The following is a 15,566-nucleotide window of genomic DNA, read 5'->3' on the forward strand; positions in this document are numbered from 1 at the left end:
AAAGTCACCGCTTTTCTTTTTCTCAGACTTTTCAGACGATCTGTGTTTTATCGCTCAGTAAACTTCGACCCCATTCTATTACCTCAGTTTTTGACATTGCATACCACTATATCTCTTTTCCAGGGGTGCTGTGGCGGAGTGGCTTGGACCAGGTCCTGCTCTCTGGTGGGTCTGGCGTTCGAGTCCCGCTTGGGGTGCCTTGCGATGGACTGGCGTCCCGTCCTGGGTGTGTCCCCTCCCCCTCCAGCCTGGCATCCTGTGTTGCCAGGTTAGACTCTGGCTCCCTGCGACCCCTGTATGGGACAAGCGGTTTCAGACTATGTGTGTACGTATGTCTCTTTTCCTGGCTATTCCAATCTGACAAATCATATCACTCTCAGCATTCCAGTGCATGGAGCAGTTCTAGTTCCACCAGCACTGGCCTGTGTCTCTGTTTTCAGATTAGGAAAGGGGAAACTGGCAGAGAGGAGTGGCTACAGTGCTGACCGACGGAGGGTGATCATGCATACTTTCCCCTGCAGGTACAGCAAATTTACTGCTACAGCCTCAAAACTGCTGCACTTTTCTTCCAAACCCAGTTACTATTTAAATTCCAAGTTTCAATACTTGCAGTGAAAATATTACCTAAGCACTTCTGAATAAAATTTGGACACGTTTAATAAAATTTACATAAAAGTATCAAACTTTTAACCATTCTCACTTATAATCACTTTCATGCGTATAGTTATTATGACGTACGGTATATCCATCATCTTAGATCCATTTTATGTGAGTTTTTAGACAGCTAGATAGAACTTCATTAATCCTGAGGTAAATGACACAAAGCTACAGCAGTATACCTATAACACACACACACACACACACACACACACACACACACACACACACACACACACACACACACACACACACAGAGTCTGAAACCACTTATTCCAAGCAGGGTCACAGCAAGCCAGAGCCTAACCTGGCAACACAGGGCATAAGGCTGGAGGGGGAGGGGACACACCCAGGACAGGACACCAGTCTGTCACAAAGCACCCCATGCGGGACTCGAACCCCAGACCCACCAGAGAGCAGGGACAGGCCAAACCCACTGTGCCACCACACCCCCTGTATAATACAGTTAATCAAAAAAATTACATAATATGTAAAATTTACAGTCAGTTCAGCCAGTCCATCTGCCTTGAAGTCTGTGCTCATATATTACTATTACAGTAATTATAATGACTGTGTACTGTAATAAAAGGAGTCCACCCAACTCTCCAGAGTTCTCTATGGAATGAAGTTTATTTTCCATTCCACTTCTGCCTTAGTCATTCTTCAGTATGCGATATTATCTCAGCCTACCATTTCAGTTTTCACTGATTGTTGCCATGCTGATGTGGGCATGTCTGGTACTTGTTTTCATCTGTGAGTTTTTTTCATCCTTGTCAGTACAGCGGTATTTCATATCAAGGATTACATGAGGCATTTTTCAAAGTGGATTGTGCTGTTGTGCTCATAAAATTGTTTAAACAAATATAATGTAATATACATACATACATACATATACACACACACACACTGACTGAAACTGCTTACCCCAAGCAGGGTCGAGGCAAGCTGGAGCCTAACGTGGCAGCACGGGGTGGGGACACACTCAGGATGGGACACCACTCTGTTGCAGGACACCCCAAGTGGGACTCAAACCCCACACCCACCAGAGAGCAGGCACAGGCCAAACCTGCTGCACCACCACAGCCCCCTCTAATATAACACACCCACCCAAACCATTTGTTTCAAGTGGGGGGATGGCCACCCAGCAACACAGGGCATAAGGCTGGAGGGGGAGGTGACACACCCAAGACAGGACGCCAGTCCGTCACAAAGCACCCGAAGCGAGACTTGAACCCCAGACCCACCAGAGAGCAGGACCCGGTCAAACCCACTGCACCAACACACCACCATAATATAATATAATATAATATAATATAATATAATATATATTGAGAAGGGTGTGTTAGTGTAACTTCCCAGGTGAGTAATAACCCCTGTGACAATAGGAGGTGTAACTCTGTGTCATGAGCCCAAATCCACACACCCGTTTATAACCGCTTACAAAACAATGTACGTACAGCTATAAAAGGAACACAGAACATACCCAGGGATTCTACTGCCTTTACTCTACTGCCTTTCTTGCGATAGCCTAGTGACTCTTGTTTACTCACCGGTTTCCTAAATCCTGCTCCGTGGGTATTTGTGTTCGAGTGCCCAGTTCTGTCCTGCCTGAGCCATTGTGTACACCTGTCTAGTTCCTGTGTTCCAGTCCTCTATTTTTTGATGCTTCTACATTATGATCACATTTTCCTGTTTCATTTATTAACTTGAGCAAATATCACATCTGTGTCTTTGTTCCATGTTCATTATATCACATATACACTGTACTTTCCAGTTTGCACTGTGACTTGCAGTATGAATACACTCTGCATGTGGGGTCTTTGCACTTTACATCCGTGTCGGGATGTTGCAGCAACACGCGTCCTTGTCCTCTCCCATCCGGACACGACAGTAGGGAATATACCTGGTGATAGTTGTCCTATACTTTTGAATTTCAATAACAAGAAACACGCTTATTTGTCTTTTTCATTACGGGAAATCTCCACTGCACTTTTCGAAAGTGACGCTTTTCTTGCGGAAATGATCACACTAAGAAGCCCATCTTTTCATGACGTTTTGAAGAATGTCCTAAATCTGAAGCACATTTTAGTTTTACAGTATGAACTACAACAGCTAGGCAGCGTAGACTTCCTGTGGGTGTCTGATTGGCCGCATCTGGTTGCCCTTGGAGTCGGTTGCCTAGAAACCGCCCCCTCCCTTGCAGCATCAGCACCTAGCTTTGAGGGAAAAAAAAAAAAAAATCTGCCGCATCCCGAGCCGCATGCAACGAGGGAGGTAAACGCACATTCGGGCTTCCTCGTTTTTTTTTGCGTTCGGTCTCAGCGAAAATGTAAAAAAAAAAAAACAACCGTTTCCACTTAAACCACGTCTTATCGACGTGAGCACACGCATCGTTTTAGGTGACAAGAAAGTTAAAGATGGAGAAGAAGAGCAGGGAAAGGCTGAGTGTGTGGCGCGCGCCGGGTGAATGCTGAAGACGAGCGCGCGGGGGGGACTGAACACGATGCTCTAACTCCATTATGACGTAGGGGGACGGCGGCGCAGTAAACTAAGTGCGTGTCCGGGACATACGACGTGCAGCGCGAGGCACGGGCAGCCGGAAAGGGAGCCGCGCGCCGCTCTGCGGGAAGGAAGGGGAATAGGGAAGGGAACGGGCTCTTCTTCATGCACCCCCGAGAAGAAATGGAACAAATACACACTGACAAACAATGTGTCAGCAGAAAATAAACCATTTTGAAATGCCTCCTGTCATCATCATGTGAAGATGGTTTTAGTTACGCGTTACTTATATATATAATATGAAGACGTCCTGACTCAGTGAGAAGAATGTAAAAGTGCGATTCTTCTTCTCGTCACGTCACGGTGCCTCAAGTTCTCGTTCGTTGTCCTTCGGAAGAGAGCAGAAATCATCATGCCGAGGGAGGACGCCGGTGTTTCTCCGCGGCCCGTGCGCTCAGCCTCCTCAGGCCGTCCCGTTCACACCCAGGTCCGCCCGCCTCCCTCCTTCGGGCCCGTTAGCGCCACTTAGTTTCTTCTGCAACTTGAACGCGCGAACACGTCGGACCTATAGCCAAGCCAGGGAGTCGAGGAGGAGGGCGCGTCGGACAGCGCAGCGCAGCGCGGCGCGGTCGGAGAGGGAAGATGATGAAAATGGAGGAGCAGCAGCCGCTGCTGCTGCTGCTGCAGAAGTGGGACATGATCATCGCGGCGCCCGCGAGACGTCCGCGCGCTCTCCACCTGCGTGTCCGCGTGAGGAGTGGCTCGATCGCGGAGGAGCGGCGCTGAGCCGCAGCACCGCACCTGGGGGGCCGGGACGCTTCAGCCATCATCTGATCTTCACATTCGCCCAGCAGTCAGAGCTCCCCGCGATCAGTTTCAAAATATGAGACATTTCTTTGCTTCCTATGATTTATGGTCCGTTTCGCCTATTGCGCAGCCTTGAAGTTGACTTGGGATTATTCTGGCCGCAGGAGTCTCTGTCAGCTGAACTTTGCCGCCTCCCTCAACCACATTCCCTCGTGTCCTGCAACTGTCCCGCCCTTGTTGCCGTCTTCGTCCCTCCTCTCACCCGTGGCCCGGCCCACCATGCCCTCGCCGTCTGACTCCGGCAGCGCTGCCTCGGTCTCGGGCTCCCGGGCCTTGTCCGGGAGCCGGAGGGGCATCTCCGGACGGGGTGGGGCACGGCTCCTTCTCTACCTGGGCTTGTGTCACCTGAGCCTGGGAGCCATGGTCCTGGCCTTCAGCTTCACGAGCCTGGCCTTCACCTCGTCGCCCCGCGTACGCCAGTCCTGTCCTTTCTGGGCCGGCTTCTTCGTGAGTGCCTCTTTTGTTGGTCTTCTCTCCAGCTCGGCGCAGCGTTCCAAACGTACAGCTGCAGAAAAAACACATTCGTTCTGAGCGGAGATCTTTGGCCTGGTTCAACGTAAAGCGCACAGAGCACAACTGTTTCGTGCGGAGAAGCACTGCGAGTTGTCCCTGTCGTGTCTCTTTGAATCGTGTGAGAATTTTTGTTTGCTTCAACATCGGTGGTTCAAGAAAATGTGGCTGTGGGTTCATTTGCGGTGACTTGCAGTATGAATACACTGTGCACGTGGGCTCATTGTTCTTTACATTCGCTGTTAACGCGATACCTCCTTCCCTGTGCTCACTCTCTGTCCATCTTCAGGTGGTGGCTTCAGGGCTAGTGGGGGTTGTGTCGTGGAGAAGACCTCTCACCCTCGTGGTTGGTGTTACTGTGGACACATATCAGTCTTCCATCTTTAATTTCTCTCTTTACATATGATGACGTTATTTGCTGACATCTATGGGTGCCATTTATTGGACACGTGTTTATTTTTGTAATGCCATTATGCTTAGTGCGGCTGCTAGATTTACAGGTACAAGCATGATTCTATTTTTAAACATGCTGTATTTATGCACACAGGGCTAATCTAAGATGCCATATGTTTCTGATCCTGCAGGTGTCACTGTTTATGCTGCTGTCAGCTGTCTGCGTGATCCTCAGCTTGGCGGGGTCCATGCTGTCCTGCCAAAATGCTCAAATGGTCAAGTCACTGCAAGCCTGCCAGGTAATGCCACTCACTTCTCCCTTCACCACCTTTCTCCTCAGTCTGAAGCATCCCCAGTCACTGAAGCATCATGTTGATGTGACTGTCCTTCAGCTATTCTGTGCAAGCCGTGGCTCTCACAGTTATGTCTTGTAGGTGGAAGACAAAGTGTGCTGGTGCTGTGATGCTGGAAGCACCTGCTCCATGTCTGATGACAGCCTGATGCTTTACCTGCATGCAGACTGTCACTCTGCCCGCCACCAGCTAAAGGTGCGTAGGGGCCTGTGTGTGTGGGTCTCTGTGTTTGACAAGGTTGGTACGCTCCCTTGTCCTTCTCTGCCTTATTATGTGTTGGAGATAAAATGAGCTCGCTGGAACTAAATTGTGTCTTCTGTATCCTGGGCCAGGACTTGCTGTTCAGTGCATGTGGCCTCAGCATCTTGTCCACCATCATCTGCACCCTCTCCACTGTGACCTGCAGTATTCACATCTTCTCTCTGGATCTGCTGCACCTGGTAAGTCTGCCGTCAGATGCAAGGCACACAAAACGCTGTCTACGCATAGAAACGCTTACCAGTGTGGCTTTATGCAAAAAGACTCTTCTCTCGTCTCCTCTGCGTTCAGCTAGTTCCACATCGCTCTCGGTCAGTGAACCCAGAGTGCAGCACTCCCCAAGATGCCTTCCTCACTAATGCCATGGATTTCGAGGAGTTTGTGCCCCCCATCCCGCCACCGCCCTACTATCCACCGGAGTACACCTGCAGCTCGGAGACAGACGCTCAGAGGTGCTGCTGTCCACACTCTACCCTAAACAGAGGACACACATTCACATTGTCAATCCTCCCTGGCTGCAGAGCTCAGGGGGGGCGGGTGCTACAGTGTGTCTGCAGCGACACTATGCCTGGGAAAGGCTGGTAAAGTGATACTCTGATTCAAACTGAAATGCAGATCTGCTGCCTCTTGCCCCATCCAGTGAAATGCTTCCTGCAAGATCACTCCCTTTAATCTCCTGCATCATTTCACAGATACACCCACTGTCTCACACCACCATCTCTTTCACCGTTTGAAAGGAATGATGCTTTGGTAATGCTGGTGCTCAGTGTGTTTTACTGTGATGCATGTTCATGTTAGTTGGCTGTGTGTGTGTGTGTGTGTGTGTGTGTGTGTGTGTTCCCCTCTCTGCAGTATAACCTACAATGGCTCCATGGAGAGTCCAGTGCCACTGTACCCCACTGATTGCCCCCCTCCCTATGAAGCTGTGATGGGGCAGAGAGCAGCTAGCCAGGTGAGGTTCCAGAAGCCTTACCCCAAACACTGATGATGAGATGAGATGATGAATTTCTGAGATGTACGTCACTTTAGAGAAAAGTGTCTTCTTATGAATAAATGTAAATGTAAACACCGTTTTTAGATTTGACCCTGATTTCCTTTTGATTTTTTTCATGTCTCTTTTTTAGCTGTTATCTTTGTCGTTGCCTACCTGAAATTCTCCTCTTACCTCCATCATGCTAAAAATGTTTTTACATTCTCTGCAGTAATTAGTGTTCTTCCCCTGATTGTTCCCATTTAGAAGTCTAGTTGCACACTACACATCTTGCTGTTGTAATTTGTTATGAGTTCATTTGGAAGCTCATAAATACTTCACTGTCTGTGTTGTCCAGAGTACTCCTCGCTCTGTTGATTTGTATAGGTCATTGCATCTTTCTAAGAGTCAAGCACCCTTAATTGATCATTGATTGAATGTCCTGTAACAGGTCTGGTAAATTGTGGTTGTCTAGGCAACAGTGTATGACACTCATGTCACTGAGCTGTCCGGCGAAAGAGGGACGTCCACTGCGTTTAGTGGAGAAGGTGAGCACACCGGATTCAGTCTGTGGTGTGGTGTAACTGTCTTGAGTATCTTGTCAGGGTATCTTTCGCTGACCACTGGCATTCAGTACATCTGTCTGACTTTTTTCAAAAGCTTTCAGTTCAGTAAAGTGAGAAGCATTTTGTATTTCATGTGTCCTTGCGGCTTTACTTTGTCGTCTTCCATTTTACCGCACACACACACACACACACACACACATTGTCTGAACCGCCTGTCCTATACGGGGTCGCGGGGAGCCGGAGCCTAACCCAGCAACGCAGGGCGCAAGGCTGGAGGGGGAGGGGAGAGGGGACACACCCGAGACGGGACACCAGTCCGTCGCAAGGCACCCCAGGCGGGACTCATACCCCACACCCACTGGAGAGCAGGACCCGGTCCAACCCACTGCGCCACTACACCACCGTGCCCCCCCACCCCCATTTTACTGTTTTGTGTTTATTACACTTTATTACAGTACACATACAACAGATTTCAGACAGTTTTTCTGTAAATAAAGTGTTCTTTCTTCAACGGAGGGTTGCAAATTATGCTCTTTACGTCTAAGAAAACATTTGGAAAAAGGTGGGGTTAGAAATGTGCTTATAATATGAGGAAGATGTAAGGTGCTAGGTGCAGAGCCAGTTTTGGTTGTGTCATGCTGACCTTCCACCCCTCAGTTTCCATGGACAGTGGGTCCTTACTCATGTCAGAGATCGTGGACATCCCAGATGACAGCTCTCCCTCGGAGGACTCCTGCCTGCTGGAGGTCACTGTGGGCGTAAGAGGACGTGGCAGCGGAGCTGAGGGGGGCGAGTATGTCAGCTTTCGTTGCCCCTCGCAGAGCCAGCAGCCCCTCGAGAGCCCTGTGCCTGCAGTCTGCCCGTCCTCTCACCGCTGTTTCAGAGGCGAGCGGTCAAACTCCTGCTCCTCCCCCAGCAGCACTGCTGATGCCCCCTACAGGTCAGGATCGGTTGTGGTGTAGTTATTGCCACACTTTTCTGCTGGGGAGAATACACAATTAAATGTATCTCCATTTCTTTAGAGAGTGTTATCGTATGGCATAAGTACAAATATACATCTTTCGTGGTACATGTTGACATGGAATGTGTAAAGTATGTGCGCGTCATAATATGGCTTAGCTGGGCTTTCTTCCCTTTTTTATATTTTATATGTACTTTTTACATGTTTCTTTCCATCGTTCTCCTTATTCTGGTCACCACCACCTTGTTCCTCCTTTCACCTCAGGTCTCCTGTCCTCCGGCACCAGGCCATGCTGGCCAGCAGCTGCTCTCAGCTGGAGTTAGTAGGAGGCTCCGGGTCTCCACGTTCCTCCATCCCCGAAATCCGCGTCCGCCCCTGCACCCCCAACCGCCAAGGTTACGACACTTCTGCTTCAGCCTCCACCCCCGTCACCTCGGTGGCCAATCGCACCAACAGCCCATCTGCCTTGCTTCTGCCCCCGTACCCCCATCGCCGTGGGGGGGCACAGGAACGGCGAGACAGCGACTCCCTCCCCCTGCTGGTTAGATCACATAGCGAGCCAGGGCTGAGCTCATCGACTGACACAGGTACGAGGGAGGTGTCTGGTTTCAGTTTAAAGCAGATGAAACAGATCCTGAATTTGATTCTTTTTCTCTATATCGATGTGATGTCAGAATACCAGTTTCTCTCGCTCTCTCTGCACACTTAGGTGACTTCAGTGGCTCAGCAGGCAGTAAAGTAGTGAGTGATGAGGTGTCCCAGACTTCCTCTGAAACTGGTAAGAAGGAGGGGAAAGGGTAGGGGATTGGCTGAATAAAAATGGAAGATTCTTAATGAGTTGCTGATGATCCTGGAATCAAAATTATATTAGATCCTTGCAGGAGGTATTTAATGTAACCCTTCATTGGCTGCATACCTAAACACAGGCATTCAGTGTTTCACCCTCTCTCACCATCTTCTGCCTTTCAGCGAGGGCTGTTTTCACACAGCCCAGAGTCAATAGATTAGTACCTTTAGACAGATTTCCTACTTGCAAAGTTTATAAACATAAAGCATTTTATCTAAGAGAAATGGTGCCATATATATCTATGCATCTAGTTTTCATTTTTTTAAAACAGTGGAAAAGTTGGTATTGTTATCTGATCATTTATGAGCAGTGTTGAGAGGTCAGATAAAGGACAGCTCAATTACCATTTTTGCATTTTCTTTTACTCCCAGTTTCTTCATTGCTAATTATACTGGCTTCTTGTGCTACCATTGGTTGAGTTATGAATTTTATGATTTATGAAGCATGCCAACATTTTCCTGTTTATTTATTTTTGTAGTTTTCTTGACATATCTGTTTTCTAAAATGTCTGTTTCTTGAAAACTGAACTTCATCTGCATATCCTCTCCTACCTGAGGAGCCATTGTACCTAATTCTTAGGTCTCCACTTAAAAGCATGATACCCATGCCAGCTCTCCATATTGTGAGCTACCTATTTCTTTTCACACTGCTGGGTGTGAGTGATGTAACACACTGGGAGGGGAGTGCTGCTTGTTGGACTCCACTTACAGTCTTTAAAGCACCTGGCTGACCATAGATGTCGGCCCAGAAGCCCACCCATCTCATTCATTCAGGAAAACATGCTCCCATCTGTTCCCTGGGTTCCTCACCGTTAGAGAGGCCCAGATTTTATTTTTAATATATATATATTAACCCTGTCTCCACTCTACTAGTAATTTAAAACTTTCGTAAAGCATGGGTGTCTTTTTCTTACTTGCTGATCCATAACTGATCTGTCCCCATCCTTTCTGTTTCTCTTTATCGCTCTTCTAAAATCCTCTTTTTTGCCCTCATTCTGTTTCCCCTTCCTTCCCCCCCTTCAGAGGCATGTCTGTTGCCTCGTACGACTTTGGCGCTCACCAGTACCCTCCCCAGGAAGGGCAGCATGAAAGCAGGAACTGGGCAACTGCCTCTTAAACCACCTCCTGCCACTTCGCTTCGTGTGCCCAAGGACTGCGCTCGCTCTCTTGGAGACCTCAAGGTCATTCATTAGCTGTTCAATCTAGTGTGAAGTTGTAATATATGCAAAATGTGCATGTTCTGATTCTGGTTACTGTACCTTTCTGATCTCTCAGTGCATTGGTGTCCTTGCCTGATTCTCTCACAGGTAACCAGGGTCTTGGTAGCTCGTCTCCTTCAGCGGTCCAAACGCAATTTGGCACCTCCTCCAGAGCATGCTGGAAATGGAGGACAAGTGCTGAAGAGGAGACCTGGAGGAGAAGGCAGCGGGGCCAGTCATCATCCATTTGGGCAGGTGAACTTGTGATTTTGTTGTACATTTATGCTTGGAATAAGTGTTGCTGGATCACATAGGTGAAATATGCATATGGTCAGTTAAATAGGCATCAACATATAGTCTGTTGCGTACTTGTCTAGCTGCCCCATGTTTAAATGGTTATCATAGTGTTAAAACACACACACACACACACACATTTTCAGAACCGCTTGTCCCATACGGGGTTGCGGGGAACCGGAGCCTACCCGGTAACACAGGGCGCAAGGCCGGAGGGAGAGGGGACACACCCAGGACGGGACGCCAGTCCATCGCAAGGCACCCCAAGCGGGACTCGAACCCCAGACCCACCGGAGAGTAGGACTGCGGTTCAACCCGCTGCGCCACCGCGCCCCCCACAGTGTTAAAACATAGTTCACATTATTGTTCGTAATTCTTTATAAACGAGGAGGTTAGTTACCTATCTTTTTCCATTTTGAAAATTCAACATCAGAAATGGAATATATCACAGTTCACATTTTCAGGTGATTTATTTTTTAATATCCAGACCAAAGCAATGCGCAGCTGTCACGGTTGCGCGTAGCGCGGACGGACTCAAGTGCAGAGAGTTCGGATCGACGTGCACGGAAGCCGAATCAGAATCCATAATCGTAGTCGAGGGGCAGGCGAGGGTCAGGCGATCAGCAAACGTCGTGGAAAGGGCTAGGCAAAGAACGTGGTCAGGAAGAAACAGGCAAAGGGTCGAATTCGGAATGGGTCTCTCAGTAATACGGTTCGCAGGAAAACGGGGAGGCAAAACAAGGTTCCGCATCTGGGCTTCCTCGGCTTCCCTCTTTATAGTCGTTCCCATCAGGGAACGGCAGGTGTCGCGGATGTGCCAGATGCGGAGAACGTGACAGCAGCGTATGTTTGCATTTGATATAGTCTTGTAAATTCTGTCATGATACATTTAGCAAAAAAATTGGACTACGTCCCATTGAAAGTGTATTGTAAACTTTTAAGTTGTTGTCTAATGAAACCTCTACTTTGTCTTTGTTCTTAGGTCCTGCGCAACTCATGGGGGTCGAGCAGAGGGCAACAGTACCAGCAGCGTCACCGCAGTCACCACTCCCACAGTGATAGCCGCCACAACCGTCGCCATGACAACCCAGTGCAGGTGGAAGGCATTCACCTGCGCAGCTGTGGGGATCTGAGCTCATCATCTGCAGCTTCCCTGCGCAGGCTTCTTTCCAGGCCTCACAGCTCATCTGCAACACTTTATACAGAGTCAGCGTTGTGAGGGGGTGGGGCAGAGATGGGAGTGGTGTTTTAACAGGGAGTGGTCTGCTGATAGAGTGTAAGGGTGGAAGGGATGAACTGACTGGATAATGGGAAAAAAAGAATTTCATCTACATGTTCAGGTTGCAGGGCCTGAGTGGAGCTCCTCTACATAACAATCCAAAAAGAGGAAGGAGGGTTTAAGAAGATAACAGTAATTGTGTGTAAAAAGGGCCTTAAAGGAAATATAAAACTGAATGGAAGATGATAAGAGGAACTGAACCATGGGCTGGAGAGGAGTATATGTTCTCTGAATCTATGCTTTGAACATAAGGAAAGTAATGAATTACCACTGCAATAACAAGGAGAAGGAACTGTCAAAGTATAGAGGAGCAGTGACTTAAAGATGACAATGAGCTAACATACACATGGAGACAGCACTGAATAAATTCAAGCAATCTGCCTTGGAGATGGCTCCACAGTCTGAATGCACTAGAGCTTACCCTATACAGTGGTGCTGTTTCTCATCCTGACCTCAGCCTTACCCTCTCCACATCTCCATCCATGCCCTCGCTGTTGCACTGTCCCTGCAGTCTTCTCAAATCTGACAAAGAGCAAGTTAACACAACAGCCACGACACAAGTACGGACAACATCGTACCCAGATTTAAGTACAGTCGCACTCCACAGCATTGTCTTCCATGTTTGAAAAGACCTGAAGTGTGGCTTTTTTCCACTTTTTTTGTGTTGAACAACAGTGCAAGAGAATGAGACACTGTGACAGTATCATTCTTCTGTAATAACACACTGGCCAGAGGTATGAGTCTGTGTACCAGTGCAAACTCTCTATCTGACACATTGTGGACACAAGAAAGTCTATATTTAAAGATCAAACATAGTGTACTGTGCATACTGTGTTTACTACTAAAATTATACTAGTGGAATACTTATGGCTTCTCAGGGACCCTGATATTTGTAAAAGGGTCATGATTGCATAAGAAGTTAAGAAATCATCTTTTTCCAAGTACAATAGTTATATATTTTCCTTCCCTAGAGATGTCATTACTTTTATTTCTTATAGGTAAGTCAGTCCAAGCTAGGAGGAGGGCTTTGTTACAGCTGTTTTTCCACAAATTTGTCATAATTCCAGTTGCCCCATGACAGTGACCTGTACCCCATCCTTAGCTTAGAAGGGTCAGTACTGAGAATGACTTAATATTGCTTGATCCATGAATTGTACATTCTTTTTCAGTGAAGGTTACCTTTATGTGCAGCTCTGAGTAATAACAGAATTCTTGTTGTGAACAGATTGAAGCCATATTACATTTACATTACATTTACATTTATTCATTTAGCAGATGCTTTTCTACAAAGCGACATACATTTCAGAGAATACAATTTGTGCATTTCATATTAGGTCTGTTGGTTCATTAGTAGATAAACATTATCTGTAAGTGAGCTATATAGCTGGCCTTTTACCCATTGCTAGTTGCACAACTATTTACTGAAGAGGTTAAGAATTATTACCTTCTTTTTCCGTTACAAATCTCAGCCGGGTTCCAAATCTTAAGAAATTCAAAAGTTTACGCGTCTATTTTCTTGACTGTGCTGCTTTTCAAAATCTGTCACAACTGAGAAATTTTGTTAAATGCTGGTTGCCTGGAATAGTTATGGAAGAATTCTTTTTATGAATGCATGCTATTTAAAACCAAAAAGGTACTGTTTGCATACAGTGGAAGTTTTAGTCATATCCTCTATTTCAGGCTAAATCAGTTTGTCTGCTACTGGACTGTGTTATATTTCCTCAGAATGTTTCTGCATGACTTGTAATGTTTTTTTATTGATATTTTCTTCCTGCACCAAATCACAGAGAACTGTTAAGTACTGATGTGTTTCTTCATGAAGGAAATAGTTTGTGTTGTGGTATTGGTATATTGTGCACTGATTGTTATAGTGCACTTTTATTGGGAAAACAAAGGCGGTGGAAGTAAATGTTTAAAAATGTATGTAGGTGTTAGGAGGCAAGAAGCGAGAGTCAAGGGAGTATTTACCGTGATGATAAGGAAGCTGTCTGTAAAGCTTTTCTAATACAGGATGGCTAGAGGTGAAATGTTGTCCAGCAATACCCAGTGGCAGATGGTGGATTTCATGAAGTTTTATGTTCAATCAGAACTACTGCTGGACTTGAAGGCATCAACAGTCTTCCCATCAGAACTTGCTGGGCCTTCATCTCTGCTGTCCCCTGGTGGTAACTGGTGCAGCAAAGGGTGAGGAGAACACCAAAGGAGAACACTTGTCAGAAGCACTGATGCACATTCTGGAGCGCTGAACTTGTGGGAATTTAAATGGAACTTTAGTTTCTACCTCCTGTATTGCACATTGACAAATTATAATAAATTAAAAACTGTATGGCTATTCATGACAAGATATTTGAAGTTATTGTCTTGAAAAAATAATGGATGAACTAATTCAGAAGTGTAATTCCAGGAAGTTTGAAGCAGCTATATATATATAATATATACACATACGGAAGATGTATGTGTGTTTGTTGGCTGTTCTAACACCTATAAATATTGTGAATATACTGTAAAAAGATATATAAGAGGAAATCGGATTTTACGTAGTCATGAATGTTCTTCACTCTTCTGTATGCTGTTTTGTGTAGTTTTTTAAATGACAAAAGTCTTTTTTTTCCTCAAATGTTTCTAAGTGTATGAATTTTTCTCAACCTTGAAGATGCAGAAATGCAGCAGACAGCAAAGCCAGTGGGGACAAAGGGTATTCTTGTGACAAGGGTATGGCAGTATTCTTTGGTTCTTGTTTAGTTTTAATTAACTGTTTATATTAGGAGAAAGCTAAGAGCAGTAATTTGTTCTAAAGAAAAAAAAAGTTTTATTCAATGAAATCTATGTTGTGTCCAGATTAGAATAAGTTAATTGTACACCATGATGGTCAGAAGAGGCACATTGCATTTTGCTGTGTCTATTTCTATGTTAAATATTAATTTAATCTTTAAATTGATTTAAGGGAAAACATGAATTTGAGAAACTGAGGTACTTGTCGTTGATCTAGTTTTAGGTGTGTATGACACAAGAAGATTATGCTATGACAGGGTCCGTTGGATGGTCTGGAAAGAAACTCTATTGAGATGTGAGCATGAAGCAGGAAGAGCACTAAATACTGCAATGAAAACCAGTGTTTGCACCTGACAAATACCACTCGTTTAACAGAGTAATGTGCAGTGGCAGTCAACCCAGGACTTCCAGGCTGCATTTTTAAATGAATGTCTCAACAGAAGACACAAACCACAAGGCAAGTACATCTTGGCATCTTCTGCACATGGTGTGTTAATTTGGTTACTGTCCAGGCTGCACATTGGGACCTGATGGACTTACTGGTAATATTTGTAGACCATTTTCCTATGGATTTGCCACAAACTTTACAGCCATAATAGACACTACAGTAGTATTAAGTGTGTGAAATGTGGTTAATTTAAATTTTTCTGGATTGTGAAAAACTACCAGTGATTGAACATTTCATCAGATTCCTGCAGAGAATAATACATGTAATTATAGAATAATACATAGCTTACAGCTCACAAATCTTTTATACATGTCGCTATTTTTGGTTTGTTTCTGACGTGTATATTTATTTTCGTTTCAATTTGTCAGATGATGCCTTGATTTTCGCTGTCACCACGTACACTGGAAGATTCCCATAGTAACACCACCTCATCGTAAGATGGGTCCACCGCGCTATACCCGGCTGCTGTCGTCACTCCATTGGTCATCACTCTTAAAGCACATCCTCGTGCGATAGCAACGGCGAATGAAAAAGGTCGATGTCATATGGAGCCTCGGCAACCCCGCCTTTGAGTACGATTCGCGTTGGCTTGTGGGATTTGTAGGGCTTTTGGGCAACTGTTTTAAGAACGACAATGAAACGAAAGACTACAAGGTGCAGAAAGCATTGGGGCAGGTAGTTGTACTCCTGTTTG

At 46.0% G+C, this 15,566-nt stretch overlaps 1 protein-coding gene across 1 annotated transcript; it reads left to right on the top strand.

The window, feature by feature from the left end:
- Positions 1 to 2,915: 2,915 nt before the first annotated feature.
- fam189b (family with sequence similarity 189 member B) lies at positions 2,916 to 13,976 on the top strand. The gene is made up of 14 exons (XM_018735338.2): positions 2,916 to 4,470; positions 4,823 to 4,879; positions 5,118 to 5,225; positions 5,361 to 5,474; positions 5,612 to 5,719; positions 5,829 to 5,989; positions 6,390 to 6,489; positions 6,983 to 7,055; positions 7,731 to 8,013; positions 8,299 to 8,621; positions 8,744 to 8,812; positions 9,904 to 10,061; positions 10,188 to 10,334; positions 11,356 to 13,976. Exons 1-14 carry the CDS (start codon positions 4,069 to 4,071, stop codon positions 11,590 to 11,592), a joined length of 2,340 nt encoding a protein of 779 aa, XP_018590854.2. The 5' UTR covers positions 2,916 to 4,068; the 3' UTR covers positions 11,593 to 13,976.
- Positions 13,977 to 15,566: the final 1,590 nt, after the last annotated feature.

This window comes from Scleropages formosus, chromosome 18 (assembly GCF_900964775.1).
Source record: "Scleropages formosus chromosome 18, fSclFor1.1, whole genome shotgun sequence".
Taxonomy (NCBI): Eukaryota; Metazoa; Chordata; class Actinopteri; order Osteoglossiformes; family Osteoglossidae; genus Scleropages; species Scleropages formosus.

What these genes read in the sequence shown, in the direction of transcription:
- fam189b (XM_018735338.2), top strand. Translation starts at nt 4,069, where the DNA reads ATGGTCCGTTTCGCCTATTGCGCAGCCTTGAAGTTGACTTGGGATTAT. An exon ending in CTTTCTGGGCCGGCTTCTTC is followed by an intron (nt 4,471 to 4,822) that starts GTGAGTGCCTCT and finishes GTCCATCTTCAG; the next exon opens with GTGGTGGCTTCAGGGCTAGT. An exon ending in GGCAGAGAGCAGCTAGCCAG is followed by an intron (nt 6,490 to 6,982) that starts GTGAGGTTCCAG and finishes GTGGTTGTCTAG; the next exon opens with GCAACAGTGTATGACACTCA.